Raw genomic sequence first — 13725 nt, 5'->3', positions numbered from 1 at the left:
GCCCACAATTACATCATTGAAAAATTTGTGAAATTTATATATTATGGCAAAAATTACAATCAACCTTTCAGATGCTGACTTTCAGACTTCTTCAGTAAATTTTGTTCCAGCTTGGTTTCTTATATTAAAATACTTAGCTAGCCAAGAAGAGAGTCCTAATATGGTAGAAGAATTTTGTTTATAGTAAAAATTTGCTAAACATGTGATGTTAACTTTCGAAATTATTATATGAAAAACTAACTTGCTGTGTCATGTTTAGTTAAACAATAAAAAAAAATTGGGGGGAATGAATTTGATTGGTAAGTATCAGCTGAGTAGAGAGACTTTGGAACTGACTGCTGAAGAGAACTGAGTTTGAGTTTAGCCCTGGCTGTGGAAAGTTTAACCTTGACTGAGGAGAGTTTAATTCCAACTGAAAACAATTTCATACTGAGGACTGGGAATATTAGCAAGGAGGAGGGGATGAATCAGTGAAGACCCCCATTTGGAAAAGGGATAGATCTAGTTAGAAAAGAGATTCCCTGCTCAGTTGAAAGAGAAACAGCTCAAAGAGAGGAATGATCCCTGGTGTGTTTAGAAAAGGAATTTGGGTACTTGATCATGCATAGCTTTCTGAAACCTGATGTGTCAATTAAACTCAAGAAAGTGAACTGGAGTGCTTAGGATACACTGAAACCAAAGTCTCTCATGTCTAAGGTTCTAAGATTTTGTAAAAAGATTTAGAACTTTCACTTGCTGGAAACATATGAAAGTGAAATTACTAAATTACCTCAGAGTTCATTATTGATTTACCACATTTTATCCTGATTTCACCTGACCTTTTCCCTTACACGTTGCATAAAATGTCTTATTTATTTTTGAACATTCTAAAGCCTCTCATGTTCCATTTTCAGAAGTTTATGTTAAATAGGTGATCTTGTCTCTTCTCACAAGTTCCTGTGCTGAACCAGCAGCAAAATACAATTAACTGACAGGGTGGGACAGCCATACATCTTCAAAAAAGAAGAAAATAGATAAAAGGGCTGTTCAGCCAGAAAGGAAGGGGAAATGGACAGAAAATTCCCTCTGAGTGAGGGAATGGAGCTGGGGCATCATAGAAGTGTATAAAATGTCTTTTTAAAAAGTATGCCATACAGTTTTTTATTTCCAAATTTAAACTCATGCTTTTTAAATTTACATCATACACTTACCTGATCCTACTTGGATCTGTCTATTTAGTGTAATTTTTTCATAATTATTAAATTTATTTTGTCGTTATATTATGTTAGCATTTTAAATAAAATATCAATTGATTTTAGTTTTATAAAACATCGGGTGTTCTCTTATTCCTGAATAGCTAACTGGAAATATTCCTCAAGAAAAATACAGCAAGGTTTTCCTAGTTTTAACCAGTATGCAGATGGCAGCAATAATAGGGGAATACCATAACATCAACATGCATTACTTAGCCACAACAGAGAACTCCTTAGTCTTTTCCTACTTTTGAATAGCAAATACTGATCCTCTCTTCAGATTAATGCTCAGAATGATTGTTGCTGGTTCTTCAGTGGATGTACAAGACTCCTCTTCAGTGGAACAAGTGAGAAGATGCCCATGCATGGAATAACCCCAAATGTTTAATTAATCTCTATCTTGTGTTTTGTGGCATCATATGGATTGGATGTAAAATATGTGATTAAAAAAACCCACAGCAAAGCCATTAGATGCACATTGGCCAATGCCTTTGTTAAGTGCCTCAGCAGGTATTGGTTTTGCATTGTGAATGGAGTCCATCTTGGTCTTTTTTCTGTTGGATGACTGCTGCAAAGAATCAAAATGTATCATAGATCATAATTCTTTTGTGGTGTGGCCGAACGGAGCTCTACCACTGGCTTAGGGGTGCATTCCATGGTCTCCATAAACCATCAGCCCATCACAGCTCAGTCAGTGTCTCTGGCTTCCATTTGGCTGGCTCCCTTGTTCCCCCTCCTGCAGGCCCAGGAATGTTGAACAAACTGCCAAAAGCAGTCTTACCTCAGTGACAGCCACATCTCCAATGCTTCTCTGTGTCCTTTCTGTCAACTGGCTCCAGAAAGGGATGCTGCTCTACTGTGGCCTCATGAAGGATATTGTAACCACCGCTGGCAACCGACATCTACCACCTCATCAACGGTCCACATAGATGGCCTCCCAGCACATGCAGCCCCCATCTGTTTCATGTGGCCTTCCACACCCTCACACAAGGCCCTGTTCTACCATGCCCTCCCGACCAACTTTAGAACAGCCACCAGCAATAGCTCTCTGCTGCCTGCTCAAAGGCCCACAAAGCCAGCTTCCCAGCAGCCAATGGACACAGAAGCATTGGAGATGTGTCTGTCCCTGAGGTATTATGGGCCATTGCTTACAGTCTCTCGGTGAGGGCTGGAGATTACAACTGCTGCAGAGGGAGAGGAAAATTATGTAAGCTGCTTTGGTCTATACTGTGGAGAAAGACTGCTCTTCCTAAGTAGAGGCTACAGGGATGGGGGAGTAGATGGAAGGCTGAAGGCATATCAGTTCCCCTACAGAAAACAGCCAACTTGAGGTGCATACTCTATGGTATACCATAACACAACCAAGCCAGGCAAAACACCCCAGATCACACCACAAGCTCACGCTGATGCTAAATGCCTCAAGGCTGAATATGACAGGAAAAGGGGGCAAAAATGCACTGCAAACAAAAGGGATGCCGAGCTTGAACGTCTGTGTGACTATTGTCATACCCCCCCCCCCCCCGTAATTATTCTTCCCTTCTCAATTCTGGGCTTCTTTCAGACATGGGGACACCCACCCACACCCACACATGCAGTGAGGGGGGACCCAGCATCTGTTTCAGCTGTGGAGTGGGTGAGAAGACAGCAAGGGTGTGTGTGTGTGGGGGGGGGGGGTTAGTGAATGCCATGGGTTGGGTGTGAGTGGGAAGATGGCAAGGGTGCAGGTGACTGAATGTCACGAGTAGGGACGGCCCAAAAGTGCGTGGCGCTCTAGGCAGGCTCACTGTCTGTCACCCCTTGCCCCTGGTGGCTCTAGGCATGTGTGCATGCATGCACATACCCCAGGCAGGGCTACCGCTGCTCCCTCCCTTCCCTTCTGTGTTGCCGTGCTCTGACGCCTTCTGCCCCAGTGTGCTTGGAGAGGTGAGTGCTCAATGAAGCTTCATACCCCCTCACTGCCGGTGGTTCCAGAAGTGAGGGGGGAGCAAAGCCTTGATGAGCGCTCTCTCAAGAGAGAGTGTGGAGATGCCCGGTCCATGTCTAAAAGGATAGGGCAATTTTAGCAGCGCTCCTCTGAGCGCACCGTGGGGACAGCAGCGGTGCCGCAGAAGGGGAGGCTGTGGGGCAGCGCGGCGATGGTGGCATGGGGGGGGGGGAAGGCAAACTAGGCATTTGTCTTGGATGCGAGGAGAGGGAGAGAACACAATTTGGGGGGCCCTCCCAGCACCCTAGGCAAATGCCTAGTTTTCCAAGTGGGCGAGCCAGACCTGGTCACAAGTGTGGGGGGAAGGTTAGTGGTGTGCCAAGGGTGCAGGGATAGTTCAGAAGAAGAGATGGTTGGGGGCTGGGAATAAAAAGTTGGGGGATGGGAAGATAGCAAGGGTGGGGGGAGTGAATACCTTGACTCAGGTGGGTGGATGGGACAACAGGAAGGGTGGGAGGGCACTCACCCAGAGCCTCTTTCTAGAGCCATTGTATTTTTCTTCACAATGGGCCTTATTCCTAGCACAATAATAATGACTAATGTTCCCCAAGAAATAGCGAGGGCTCTCCCAGTTGACTATTAATTGCTGCATCCCCAGGAGCCAGCTGGCAGCCCAGATGGTCATAGACGGGGTGAAGGAGACTGGGGGGGGGCTGAAAGATGGGACAAGGGAGCCAACAGGGACAAGGGAACCAATGCAATGGCAGCCTGGGTGAATGGAATGTGGGCTCCCTACAGACAGCAGGGAAGGGAAACACTGGCAATAGATTGGTACAGAAGAGGAGGAGCTTGAGGGGGGATAAAATGAGGTCTCAAGCAGGCCAGGGAGGAAATGATGGTTGGCTGCTCCAGGCTGCAGTTGGCTTACATCCAACAGGGAGAAGGAGGAAGAGGAGGAACCAGATGAAGCAACCACCTCCCCTCCCATTCTGAGGTCTGTGGGGACCAGATGCAAGACGGCAGACTGTAAGCCACTTAAGGAGGAGCAGACAGAGCCTCACACCTAGAATAAGTACATGTGTGAGAAATATCGAAAGACTTAAAAACCTTTGTCTTAACTTATATAATGTAATGGAGAATTTTTTTCTTTTCCAAAATAGATATTTTGCTTTTGGACATGAGCACTTCGAAGCAAAATCAATATGCAGATTCCTTTTTTAAAATCATTATTCAAATACATTGCACTAAACTTAAAAAATGGGAAATCTGGTATTTCTTCTTCCCTATAACCAGAGATTTTCAAGTTTATTTTACAAGAATATATAAACTATTGTAGAGATATGGTTTTCCTTGCTAACTTTATCAATTTTTTGTACGTATTTGTTTTGTTAATTTAAAACACTTGCTTGCTGCCTTTCTATCCAACTTAGGGTTCTCTAGAAATGTTAAAATACAGATAAACATATGTATTGCAGATGTTGCAGTAGTGGATATGAGTGATATTTCCAGACAACCATCCTTATTCTACCATCTTGGAGTACGTGAAAGCTTTGACATGGCCAATAATGTTATACTCTACCATGACACTGATGCTGATACTGCTCAGTCACTGAAGGTAGGATTCCATTTTTTCCCTCTGTTGGGTGTCATCTTGTTTATCAAGAATCACTTCTTTTGCCTGTGTAATGCCGCTAAACTGAAAAGGAATATTCTCATGTATTACAATATAGATGTAAATGTGAAAGTTCTGACTCCTGGTGCAACACTGAGAGGGGTCTTCCTGGGTATCTTGGTTCTAGAGTTGGGGGTCTGGAGCACAAGAGCTGGAGTCTTGTGAACAGTATGCTAAAGTAAGATTCCCACCCTCCTCAGTCGAAAGCTGAGAGGGAAGCAGCCCCCCTTGGGACTTGATTGTCAAGGCTTAACTAGGGCCAGAATCCTTAAAGGATGGCTTCCACTGGAACCATAGTTTGGCCCAAGAGCTGGAGCACAGGCTGCAAGCCTGGCACCGTGTGTCTGCCAAACTACTTCTGTATGGGCTCAATGTCTCTGCTGCTCCTGCTGAGTGGTTCAGAGCATGTTCTCAGTGGCAATGAGATGTAGATCTGAGGATCTTTAGGACCTCCAGATCTGGCTGAGACTGGAACCCTGTCTCTTCCTGGAGCTTATCCGAGTATTCCTCTGATGTGTGAACCTGGCTTGTTGCACTAATCATGACATAAACAATGAAAAACATGCTGTTGTACCTTTGAGTTGTAATTTATTTTTGTATTAACAACTTGTGCATAATATTAGTTGTATAGAATATTGGACAGATTTAGTCAGTTGGGGTATGCAACATAAATTTAAAATAACATTCATATGATATTCCTTATACAAATTTCCCCACTTTTCTTTTTCAGGACATGGTGTCTCAGAAAAACACAGTAAGTATTTAATAGCCTATGGTGTTGTTGTTTTTAATGTGAATTTTAAAGGGACTTAGTGCATGGAAAACTATTCCTTTGCATTAATAAATTCACATGCGCACAATACATGTGCAGAGTTTGTTCTACATGTGCTACAGTAATGTATTGCATTAATGCATAGCAGCAGCCCTGCCATATCAGACCAAAAGATTAATCTAGTCCAGTATCCTGCTTCCTGCAGTAACTAAACTGGTGCCCACAAGCAATGTTCCGTAATCTTTCCCCACCATTATCTCTCAACAACTGATATTGGTGGTCTCTGAAGATTAAGACTCCTTTTAGTTATCCTAGCCAATAGCTGCTAATTCATATTGTTACAAATAGTGAATATTAATTACAGATTTTTTTTTGTTTTTCCCTTTTAATTGCTATTTTTAAAATGTTGTACTTTTTCAAACCCATGATTTCCATAGTCAAAGCGTTTTAGTACATATGTAACCATGGATTCTTAAGTTTATGACTTGTATTTTTTTAACCAGTGCATTTTCTCTCATGTATATCTAAAGCATATTAGTCTGTTTAGAGAACTCTCCTAATTTGAATCAGGGATGGAATGTGATGAAGGCGTACCTCCCTCTTTTGCTGTTGCCATTCTGTTTGTGTCTTAGCCCCAGAGCAGGATTGTACATTGAATTCCACCACTCTTTTCAGCTCCGTTTTCTAGAATCCTACCCTAGTGATTCTTGATTTCCTTCTCCTCCCCACTCTGCTGCACCTTTTATTATCCATTTCCCATTCATTCATTCTGCAACTCACCACCTCCAACTGAAAACGATGACCAAAATAATGTGAAGTAGGTTTGGCTGGAGAAGGTAGAAGACAGAGCTTGTGTTTTGACAGCATCATTTTTGTTTAGAATCACATCTTCTATGTATTTACTAAGATACTACTTCTAGTATTTCTCAGCCTGGGAAAGCATGAAATTTGAGGACATAATTTGAGGCTTGGATACTGTGATGCACTAGCAGAGACATAAACAGACTTAGGGAAGTTTTGCTTGTGTAAAACATTTCCTACCTGTATATTACAGTGCCCAGAAATTGGTTGCACATGATCTTGTGTAAAACAGAAATGCAAGCAAGGATATAATAAATTTAATTTAGCGCAAGGGAGTACCTTGGACTTTAACTTGTGTTTCCACTTGTACAGAAGCTTCAGTGCAAGTAACATTTTACACTGTCTCTAATCCAGAATTTGTGGAATATATAGCTAAAACATTCCTGTCAGGTTAAGAGCTGGTTGTAACATTGCAGTTAATTTAGTCCATTTTAAAATAGAAATTCAGCCCATCATACTTCTTTCAAGTCATACCCATTGAGATAATAGTCATCAAACGAATTGCCCTGTTTTGTTTATCAGTATAAAAACCAACTAATTTTGCCCAGAGTCACATAACCACCCCTGGCCTGGTAAATACTATGTATGTCATGCTGCAGTCATTAGGGATGAGTACAAACTGGAAAAATGTGGTTTATGGCCAATACTCCCCCTAAGCTGTGGAGACTTGTGAGCAAAAATTCTACTTTGCGAGCTACTGACATTAAAGTTGTGAGCTACTGCATAAATTAGCTTGCTCTTGGGCCATTTTTCCTGAGCTGGTGCCTGAAAAACTGTGAGCTAGCTGTTCATGGCCAAATCATGAATGAACCAGAAAGTTTGTCTGTGAACTGAACCTATGTGTGGTTTGTAGCCCTACAAGCCCCATTGAAAAATCTTGAAAGTTAAGCAAGGCCAACACTGGCAAATACTTGGATGGGAGGCCTCCAAGGAATACCAGGGCTGGAACACAGAGGCAAGCAGGCAAGACGTCTCTCTGTAATGTCCAGTCCCACAGTAGGGGTTGCCAGAGATCAACCATGACTTTCAGGCATGCATGCACATACACACACACAAATAGCAAAAATAAAGGGGGGGGGGGTAGGGCAATGCCAATGAAGCAGTTGCTCCAGAACTCCCTTCCCCATTTCTCCTCATACTTGTATTTTGGGCTCAATTTTGATAGTCAGAAGATGGGGAAAATGAGCAGAACACATCCCCAGCAATCTCCAAAGCGTCCTGTCTCGGTACAGGCTTATTTCAGCAGAGAAACATGGTGGACCTCTTCCGAGGCAGCATAACCCGCTCCAAACAAAATGGCAGCCACTGCTGATCAGGAAATGGATGAGCACCAAGATGATGCTTCTTTGGAAGCTTTTATTCAACATTCAGTTCAGTCTTCCCTCCAGGCAATGAAAGACTTATTGCTAGACAAATTCACATTTAAAATAGCTGGCCTCTTAAAGCCTATTAATGAGCAATTGAAGGACCTTGCAACTAATCTGAATCAGACTGCCCAAACTGCTGATACTGCTCTCAATCTAGGGCTCACGTTGCAAGATGAAAATCTCCACTTGTAAGAAAAAATTATTTCCTTGGAGGCATCCTTAAAGCAATCCAACCAAAACTTGGTGCGTTTGCTGAGGATGTGGAAGGGTCAGGTGACCTTATTCAATTTATTTCTGAATGGCTTGCTGAATGGCTTGCACTGGAAGCTGGCACTATTCCAGTTATCTACAAAGCCTATTGACTTGGTGCTCCTCATAATCCTGTAAAAAAAAAAATTGGAAAATCTGTGAGTAGATGTGTTTAGGGTACTTGCAGTACCTGTTGTATGATCCTCCAATTCACCTTTGTGTTGAAAGGTAATCTAAGAATTGAGTCTTTGATCAAAACGAATTAGAGATATATTAAGACTTTTCTTTAAGTCCATCTGTGCATGATTTTTTAGCTCTTGGACATTCTGCATGGGGTATATAAGTTTATTGTGCATATTTTATAACTATATATTTTTAAAAAAACAGGTATCCTTTAAAAAAGGGAAAATTGGAGAGTAATTTTTGCTATCAAGTGTGTGGGTAGCATCCGTACTCTCCTTTAAACAACGTTTAAATCAGAATGTTGTCAAAGAAAGTGGAAACAGAATAATAATTTGAGAAAAACAAACTTGCTAGAAGTTGAATGCATCTTTTGGGATATGGCCTTTGACTTGGTGTGCTAAATGTGAAAATCCTTCAGTAGGTAGTAGGTATTTTGAATGATAAGGCTCGGACACAGACTTAAGCCTTTACACACAGGGAAATAACTCAGATAAATATTCTCTGAGTTGTATTTTCTGTTGTTTTAGCTATAAAATATTCAGAGATAAGACTGAAAGGAAAGTTTCTTTTTGCTGACTTTTTCAAAGCAAACAAAATTCTGTATTGCTAATTTACTGCCCAGCAGAGAGTCCTAAATTATGAATTGGGAGTTGCTGCTTACATCCTGGAGTTCAGTTCCCAAAACAGAACTGGTATGGCATGTATTTAAAGGTCACAATGCTGTGCCCCTTTATGTGGCAGAAGCTCCTTGGAGAGCTGAACTCTGGCCACCAATTTCACTCAGAGATGGTGTATGCACAATTCATCCCAGCCTTTCAAAGCACTTATCTATAAAATGAATTACAAATATTCAACCTTATGGAACAGCCTATTCTTTCTCAGAGTGTTACCATGGTGAGATGGTGGTTTGAGATTGTACTGTTTGATCTTGAGAAGACAATGTAATATATGGAATAGATATATAACATATTCATTAAGGGCATATGTATTAGACTTCCAGACTGCCCAGAATTATCTGAAACAGAGACAATAAAGATTATTGCAATAATGAATAGGTGAGATGGATCTTTGCCCATATGTCTGTTGTTTCATTTGAATTTATGCGGTATGTTAGGCAGAAATTAAACTATGATGAGCCATCTGGATTTACTATGCCTTTTGCTTATATCGTTCTAATTGTACATAAATAGCAAATTCTCTTGTCTGAAGTTTGATTAACAGAATCTTTTGTACATCCCTCTGCCTAGGCTTACCAATCCCCAGGTCCCAGTGGGGGTTCTTCTGCTTTCCCAGGCTCCTTCTCACCCCCAGTCAGCTGGCCGGCGGGGGGAAACCCTGCCCCCAGAGGACCATGTGCCTTTGCACCTCTGGAGGCTTCAATCTCCGATTGAAAGGCTTCCTCTTGGGATGGTGTATCTGTGTTACTTTGAAGAAGTTGGCAGCAACTCGTGTGTAGAGAGGCAAATCCCTCGCTTCAGAGTCGCCAGAAAGGGGGCAGGGAGGGAAACGTTTGCTGAGCACTTCATTATTCCCTATATGGAGATCGATTCTCATAAGGTATAATGGGGAATTGATCTGGAAGTTTCGGGGGCTCTGGGGGAGCTGTTTTTTGAGGTAGAGGCACCAAATTTTCAGTATAGTATCTAGTGCCTCTCCCCAAAGTACCCCCCATGTTTCAAAATGATTGAACAATTTGACCCCAAAACAAGGTGCTCCTATCCTTCATTATTTCCTATTATTAAAAAGGTGTGCTGTCCCTTTAAATGTGATGGCCAGAATTCCCTTGGAGTTCAATTATGCTTGTTACACCCTTGTTCCTGGCTCTGCCCCCAATGTCTCCTGGCTCCACCCCCAAAGTCCCCAGATATTTCTTGAATTGGACTTGGCAACCCTACCTCTGCCTGACAACACAATTAAATTAATGGCCTATGGAGTACTCAAAGCATTTAATAATTCTGAAGTTCAGATGCATGGTAGTGTTCTTTATAGGACTTTATTAAACATGACAACATAGTGAGGTTTCAGATAAAAAAAATTATCAGATACTACCTACATTGGATGTCAATCTGCCTATTTGTACTCTTGAACTGATTTCTCTAGCACAGAAATTGCAACAAGAAATGTACCTTGTGTTATCATAGTTCTCAAACGTAGGGTTTTAATATGCCTAATAGCTTCCAATTATGTCCTAAAGGGTAATGGTAATAGGAAGAGGATATCAGAACAAGAAGAGTATTACAAACCAGCTTTTGCTTATAAATGCTTATAGATGTGCGCTACCCAGATTAAAAAAAAGTCTTTAGAAATTTTAGAAAGCTACACTTAGGCCCCAAATCTGTCACCTTTTCTAACCAAGCTAAAGCATAAAAATGCACGTCACACATATAATACCCTCTGATAGATCGGAGAGTTTTTATGCTGGCTAGGATGAATGCATTTCTCTCCAATGTTCTCTATGGGAGGTTTCTTCAAGTCCTCTTTAGCGAGAGACATTGTCTATGCGGGAGATTTCTTCAAGTCCCCTTTAGCGAGAGACATTGTCTATGCGGGTCAAGCTCTCCAGATTCCATTCAGCATATTTTATTGAACTGCCAACTGTATACTAATCTCCGGAAGGTTCTGTTAGTCTTTCCTTACTGTCCTACATTCAAGAAAATAGGATTGATTGTTGTTTCCTCTTAAATGGCAACATAATTGATATCACAAAAACTGTTGGCTGAAATTGTTAAAAATTATTCTAAGCAGGTTTTATTGTGATCTTAATCTTAGCTTAGCCTTTTATGCTTTGAACAGACATATCTGATTGTTGTGTGGTTGGCAAGTCTCTGTATATCTTTTTTCGTTATGCCAATAATGGTGTGATTGGATTGGATATAATACTCAATTTAGTCTGGTAATTGAATATTTTAAGCCATTTCGTATGTTGCATGTAAACTCATATTAGAAAAATAAAATAGTTGCCAGTTTCTGAAGTACGGTTGTGATGCCTCTTTCTTCTTTCAAAGCTAGGGCATGTCCGAGATCATACCTTCTCCCCACAAGCAAGCATGCCTTTAGGTTGATGATTACTCCATTGGTTTCCTCAGCTCCCTACAGGCCACCACTGCCTGAATGTGTGAAGTGCTGCACCTCTGCATCACCAAGCAGCTCCTTGAAGTAGTTGCTTGCAGGCCAGTCACCCCAGGTCATCATGCAAAAGAGGGACAGGTGTGGGATAGCAGGGCATGCTGTTGGATTTGTTTGGTTAACCTTGGCCCTTATTATAAGGGGCCAATCAGCAGACAAGGGAGGAGGCTTCAAGTTGCAGAGAAGAGACTTGTCGAGAGAAGAGAAAGAACAAGGTGGAGTCAACTCCATCTCCTCTTAGCATCTCAGGACTATTGTTGGCCTTGGGGGCCTGGTTGGGATCATGGAGGCAGGGGCAGAGCACAACCAGATGCTGACTCCATGGAACACCACATTCAGGAAATTTCAGTGTCTTGGATACTTCCTAGAGTTTCCGTAGTTACAAGGAAAGGAGTAGGTTCTCCCTTTGTGGGGAGACCTTTTATTTCCTGCCAAGCTATTCCTGAGAGTCACCAATCCCGGGGGGACAGGGGCTGCAATAACAACAGGAAGAATTTAGAAATTGCCTTCCCCCATGCTTGGCCCATATAGGGCCAGTCATAGGATCCATACCTCACATCTGTTAAATTATAAAAGTTAGAGCATTGTTCTTGTATTTCTTAAACAGGTCATTCATTGCCTCTGCATAGGAACAGTGTTAGCTTATGCCAATTTCTGATGCCTAGAATAGTGTGAATTGTATTTGGTGTGCTAGTTGAGGAAATACAAATGTGTCCTTTAGTGTGACTGTAAGAATATTTTGTGAAGTCCTTTAGAAAACATTAAGTAGTGAAAATATGCAAATTATTGATAAATATTGATAACTGATTTATATTAAATTCTTTTAACTGTATAAGAAGTATCTATAGTAAGTGAATTTCAATCTGGAAAAATGATAGTGTTCATGTTCAGTGTGGATCATGTCATTAGTTTGCAGCCTACCTAATTTATTGCAATATGTACTGAATGCTGGACTGCAATGCCTATGTTTAAACATAGAGTAATCATGCTGTGTACTGGATTAACAGGTGAGAACAGTTTCAATTCTCACTGTTTCTGTACAAGCAGAAATAAGAGTTGTACAATATTGAAGTACTTTCAGATATTGCCTACAGTCACATTAGTTGATAACTGCCCTCCTTAAATAAAGAAAAGATTTCAACAGCCCTCTAGTATTTTTATTTTATGCCATTAAGAAAAAGATATGCACTGGCTAAAGCTCCTTTAGGTGCATTTAAGGGCATGTTGTGTGGACGTGACTCCTTTTACCTTTAAACAGGCCAATGTTGTAGCCTGTTTCTGAAATGCCTCTTAATTTCAGAAGCATTATTCAATGTTGGCATGGAGACCTGCTGTTTCAAAAAGCAAGTCCAAAGGCCATGTGAATGCCCGCAAAGAATTTCATGTTTCTTTGCATCTGGTTGTCTGATAAATGCACAAGACACCATGGTTTCTCTTCCATGATTGACAGATTGATAAGAACTATAGTTAATAGATGTATCTTTATATCAGAAGGAGCTGCAAGTGAGCGACAGATATTTACTCATAGGTTATAGTCAACACTCCTGTAAAGTTTAATTTACCTTAATACTTATAAAAGTATTATATGGTTCCTTTACCTAGGAATATGTTACATGTGTTACATTACTTGTAATGCTTGATGACTAAACTCATGGGAGGTCTCTGTGCAAATATTCTAACATTGTAGCAATGAACTAGACCAATGCCTTCCTAAGAAATGTTGCACTAAAAATTCCTCAATCCTTTCTTTTCATGAATATGTATTTCAGCAAGCATGTATTCACAGTTTATTGTTTCCCTCTTTAATTATTTTTCTATTTTGTGTTCTCTGTTTTTTTCTTTTAAAAATGCCTGCTTCTCTGATCTTAATTTTTCCATATTGCCACATTACAATTTGGAGTAGGCTGCAGTTGCCAACCACAAAGCTTTTCTTTGAGTCCAGCTACCATCAGAATTCCACAGTGGTGGTGTGATAGGCAAAGTATATATTATTCTTTCATTCTGGCTTAATAATTCCATAAGTATTGCAGTATAAATGGTTTTGTATTGTGACTCTGAAAGCATTACAGTTTCAAGGTGATATGTTTTTCTACATTTCATTGTTTTTGTGTTTTGTGTTTACAGTCAGTATTGTGTAGCTTGTATCTGTTCTTATGTTATTTTGGTGGTATAAGAGAGCTGCTACAACTTCACATGCATTCTGTCTGCAGCGCTGGGACTAAAATGTGCCATGTGATTGTCCGCACTGTTTCTCCTGTGCCAAGACTGCTTCCATTTGGGTGTGGATGACACAGTGAAACATGGCCAAGTGAAACACTGAAAGGAGACACAGTGCACAT

The 13725-nt window shown here is 41.0% G+C and overlaps 1 protein-coding gene across 3 annotated transcripts in view; it reads left to right on the top strand.

Annotated features, from left to right (window-relative positions):
• MAP3K15 (mitogen-activated protein kinase kinase kinase 15) overlaps positions 1–13725 on the top strand; it is a 102086-nt gene that overhangs the window by 16979 nt on the left and 71382 nt on the right. Inside the window, exons 1-3 of one of the 3 annotated variants that reach the window (XM_060234041.1) lie at positions 4661–4771; positions 5559–5582; positions 13290–13367. Coding sequence is in view for 1 of the 3 variants with exons in the window: in XM_060234040.1 (XP_060090023.1) it covers positions 4632–4771; positions 5559–5582 (164 nt within the window). In the remaining 2 variants the exon portion in view is untranslated. Of the gene's footprint in view, positions 1–4631; positions 4772–5558; positions 5583–13286; positions 13368–13725 lie in introns of those variants that run through there. The other 2 variants (XM_060234042.1, XM_060234040.1) reach the window with 2 other exon arrangements.

The sequence above is a fragment of the Heteronotia binoei genome, chromosome 3 (genome assembly GCF_032191835.1).
Source record: "Heteronotia binoei isolate CCM8104 ecotype False Entrance Well chromosome 3, APGP_CSIRO_Hbin_v1, whole genome shotgun sequence".
In the NCBI taxonomy this organism is placed as follows: Eukaryota; Metazoa; Chordata; class Lepidosauria; order Squamata; family Gekkonidae; genus Heteronotia; species Heteronotia binoei.
This window is presented reverse-complemented; position numbering and strand designations above follow the sequence as displayed.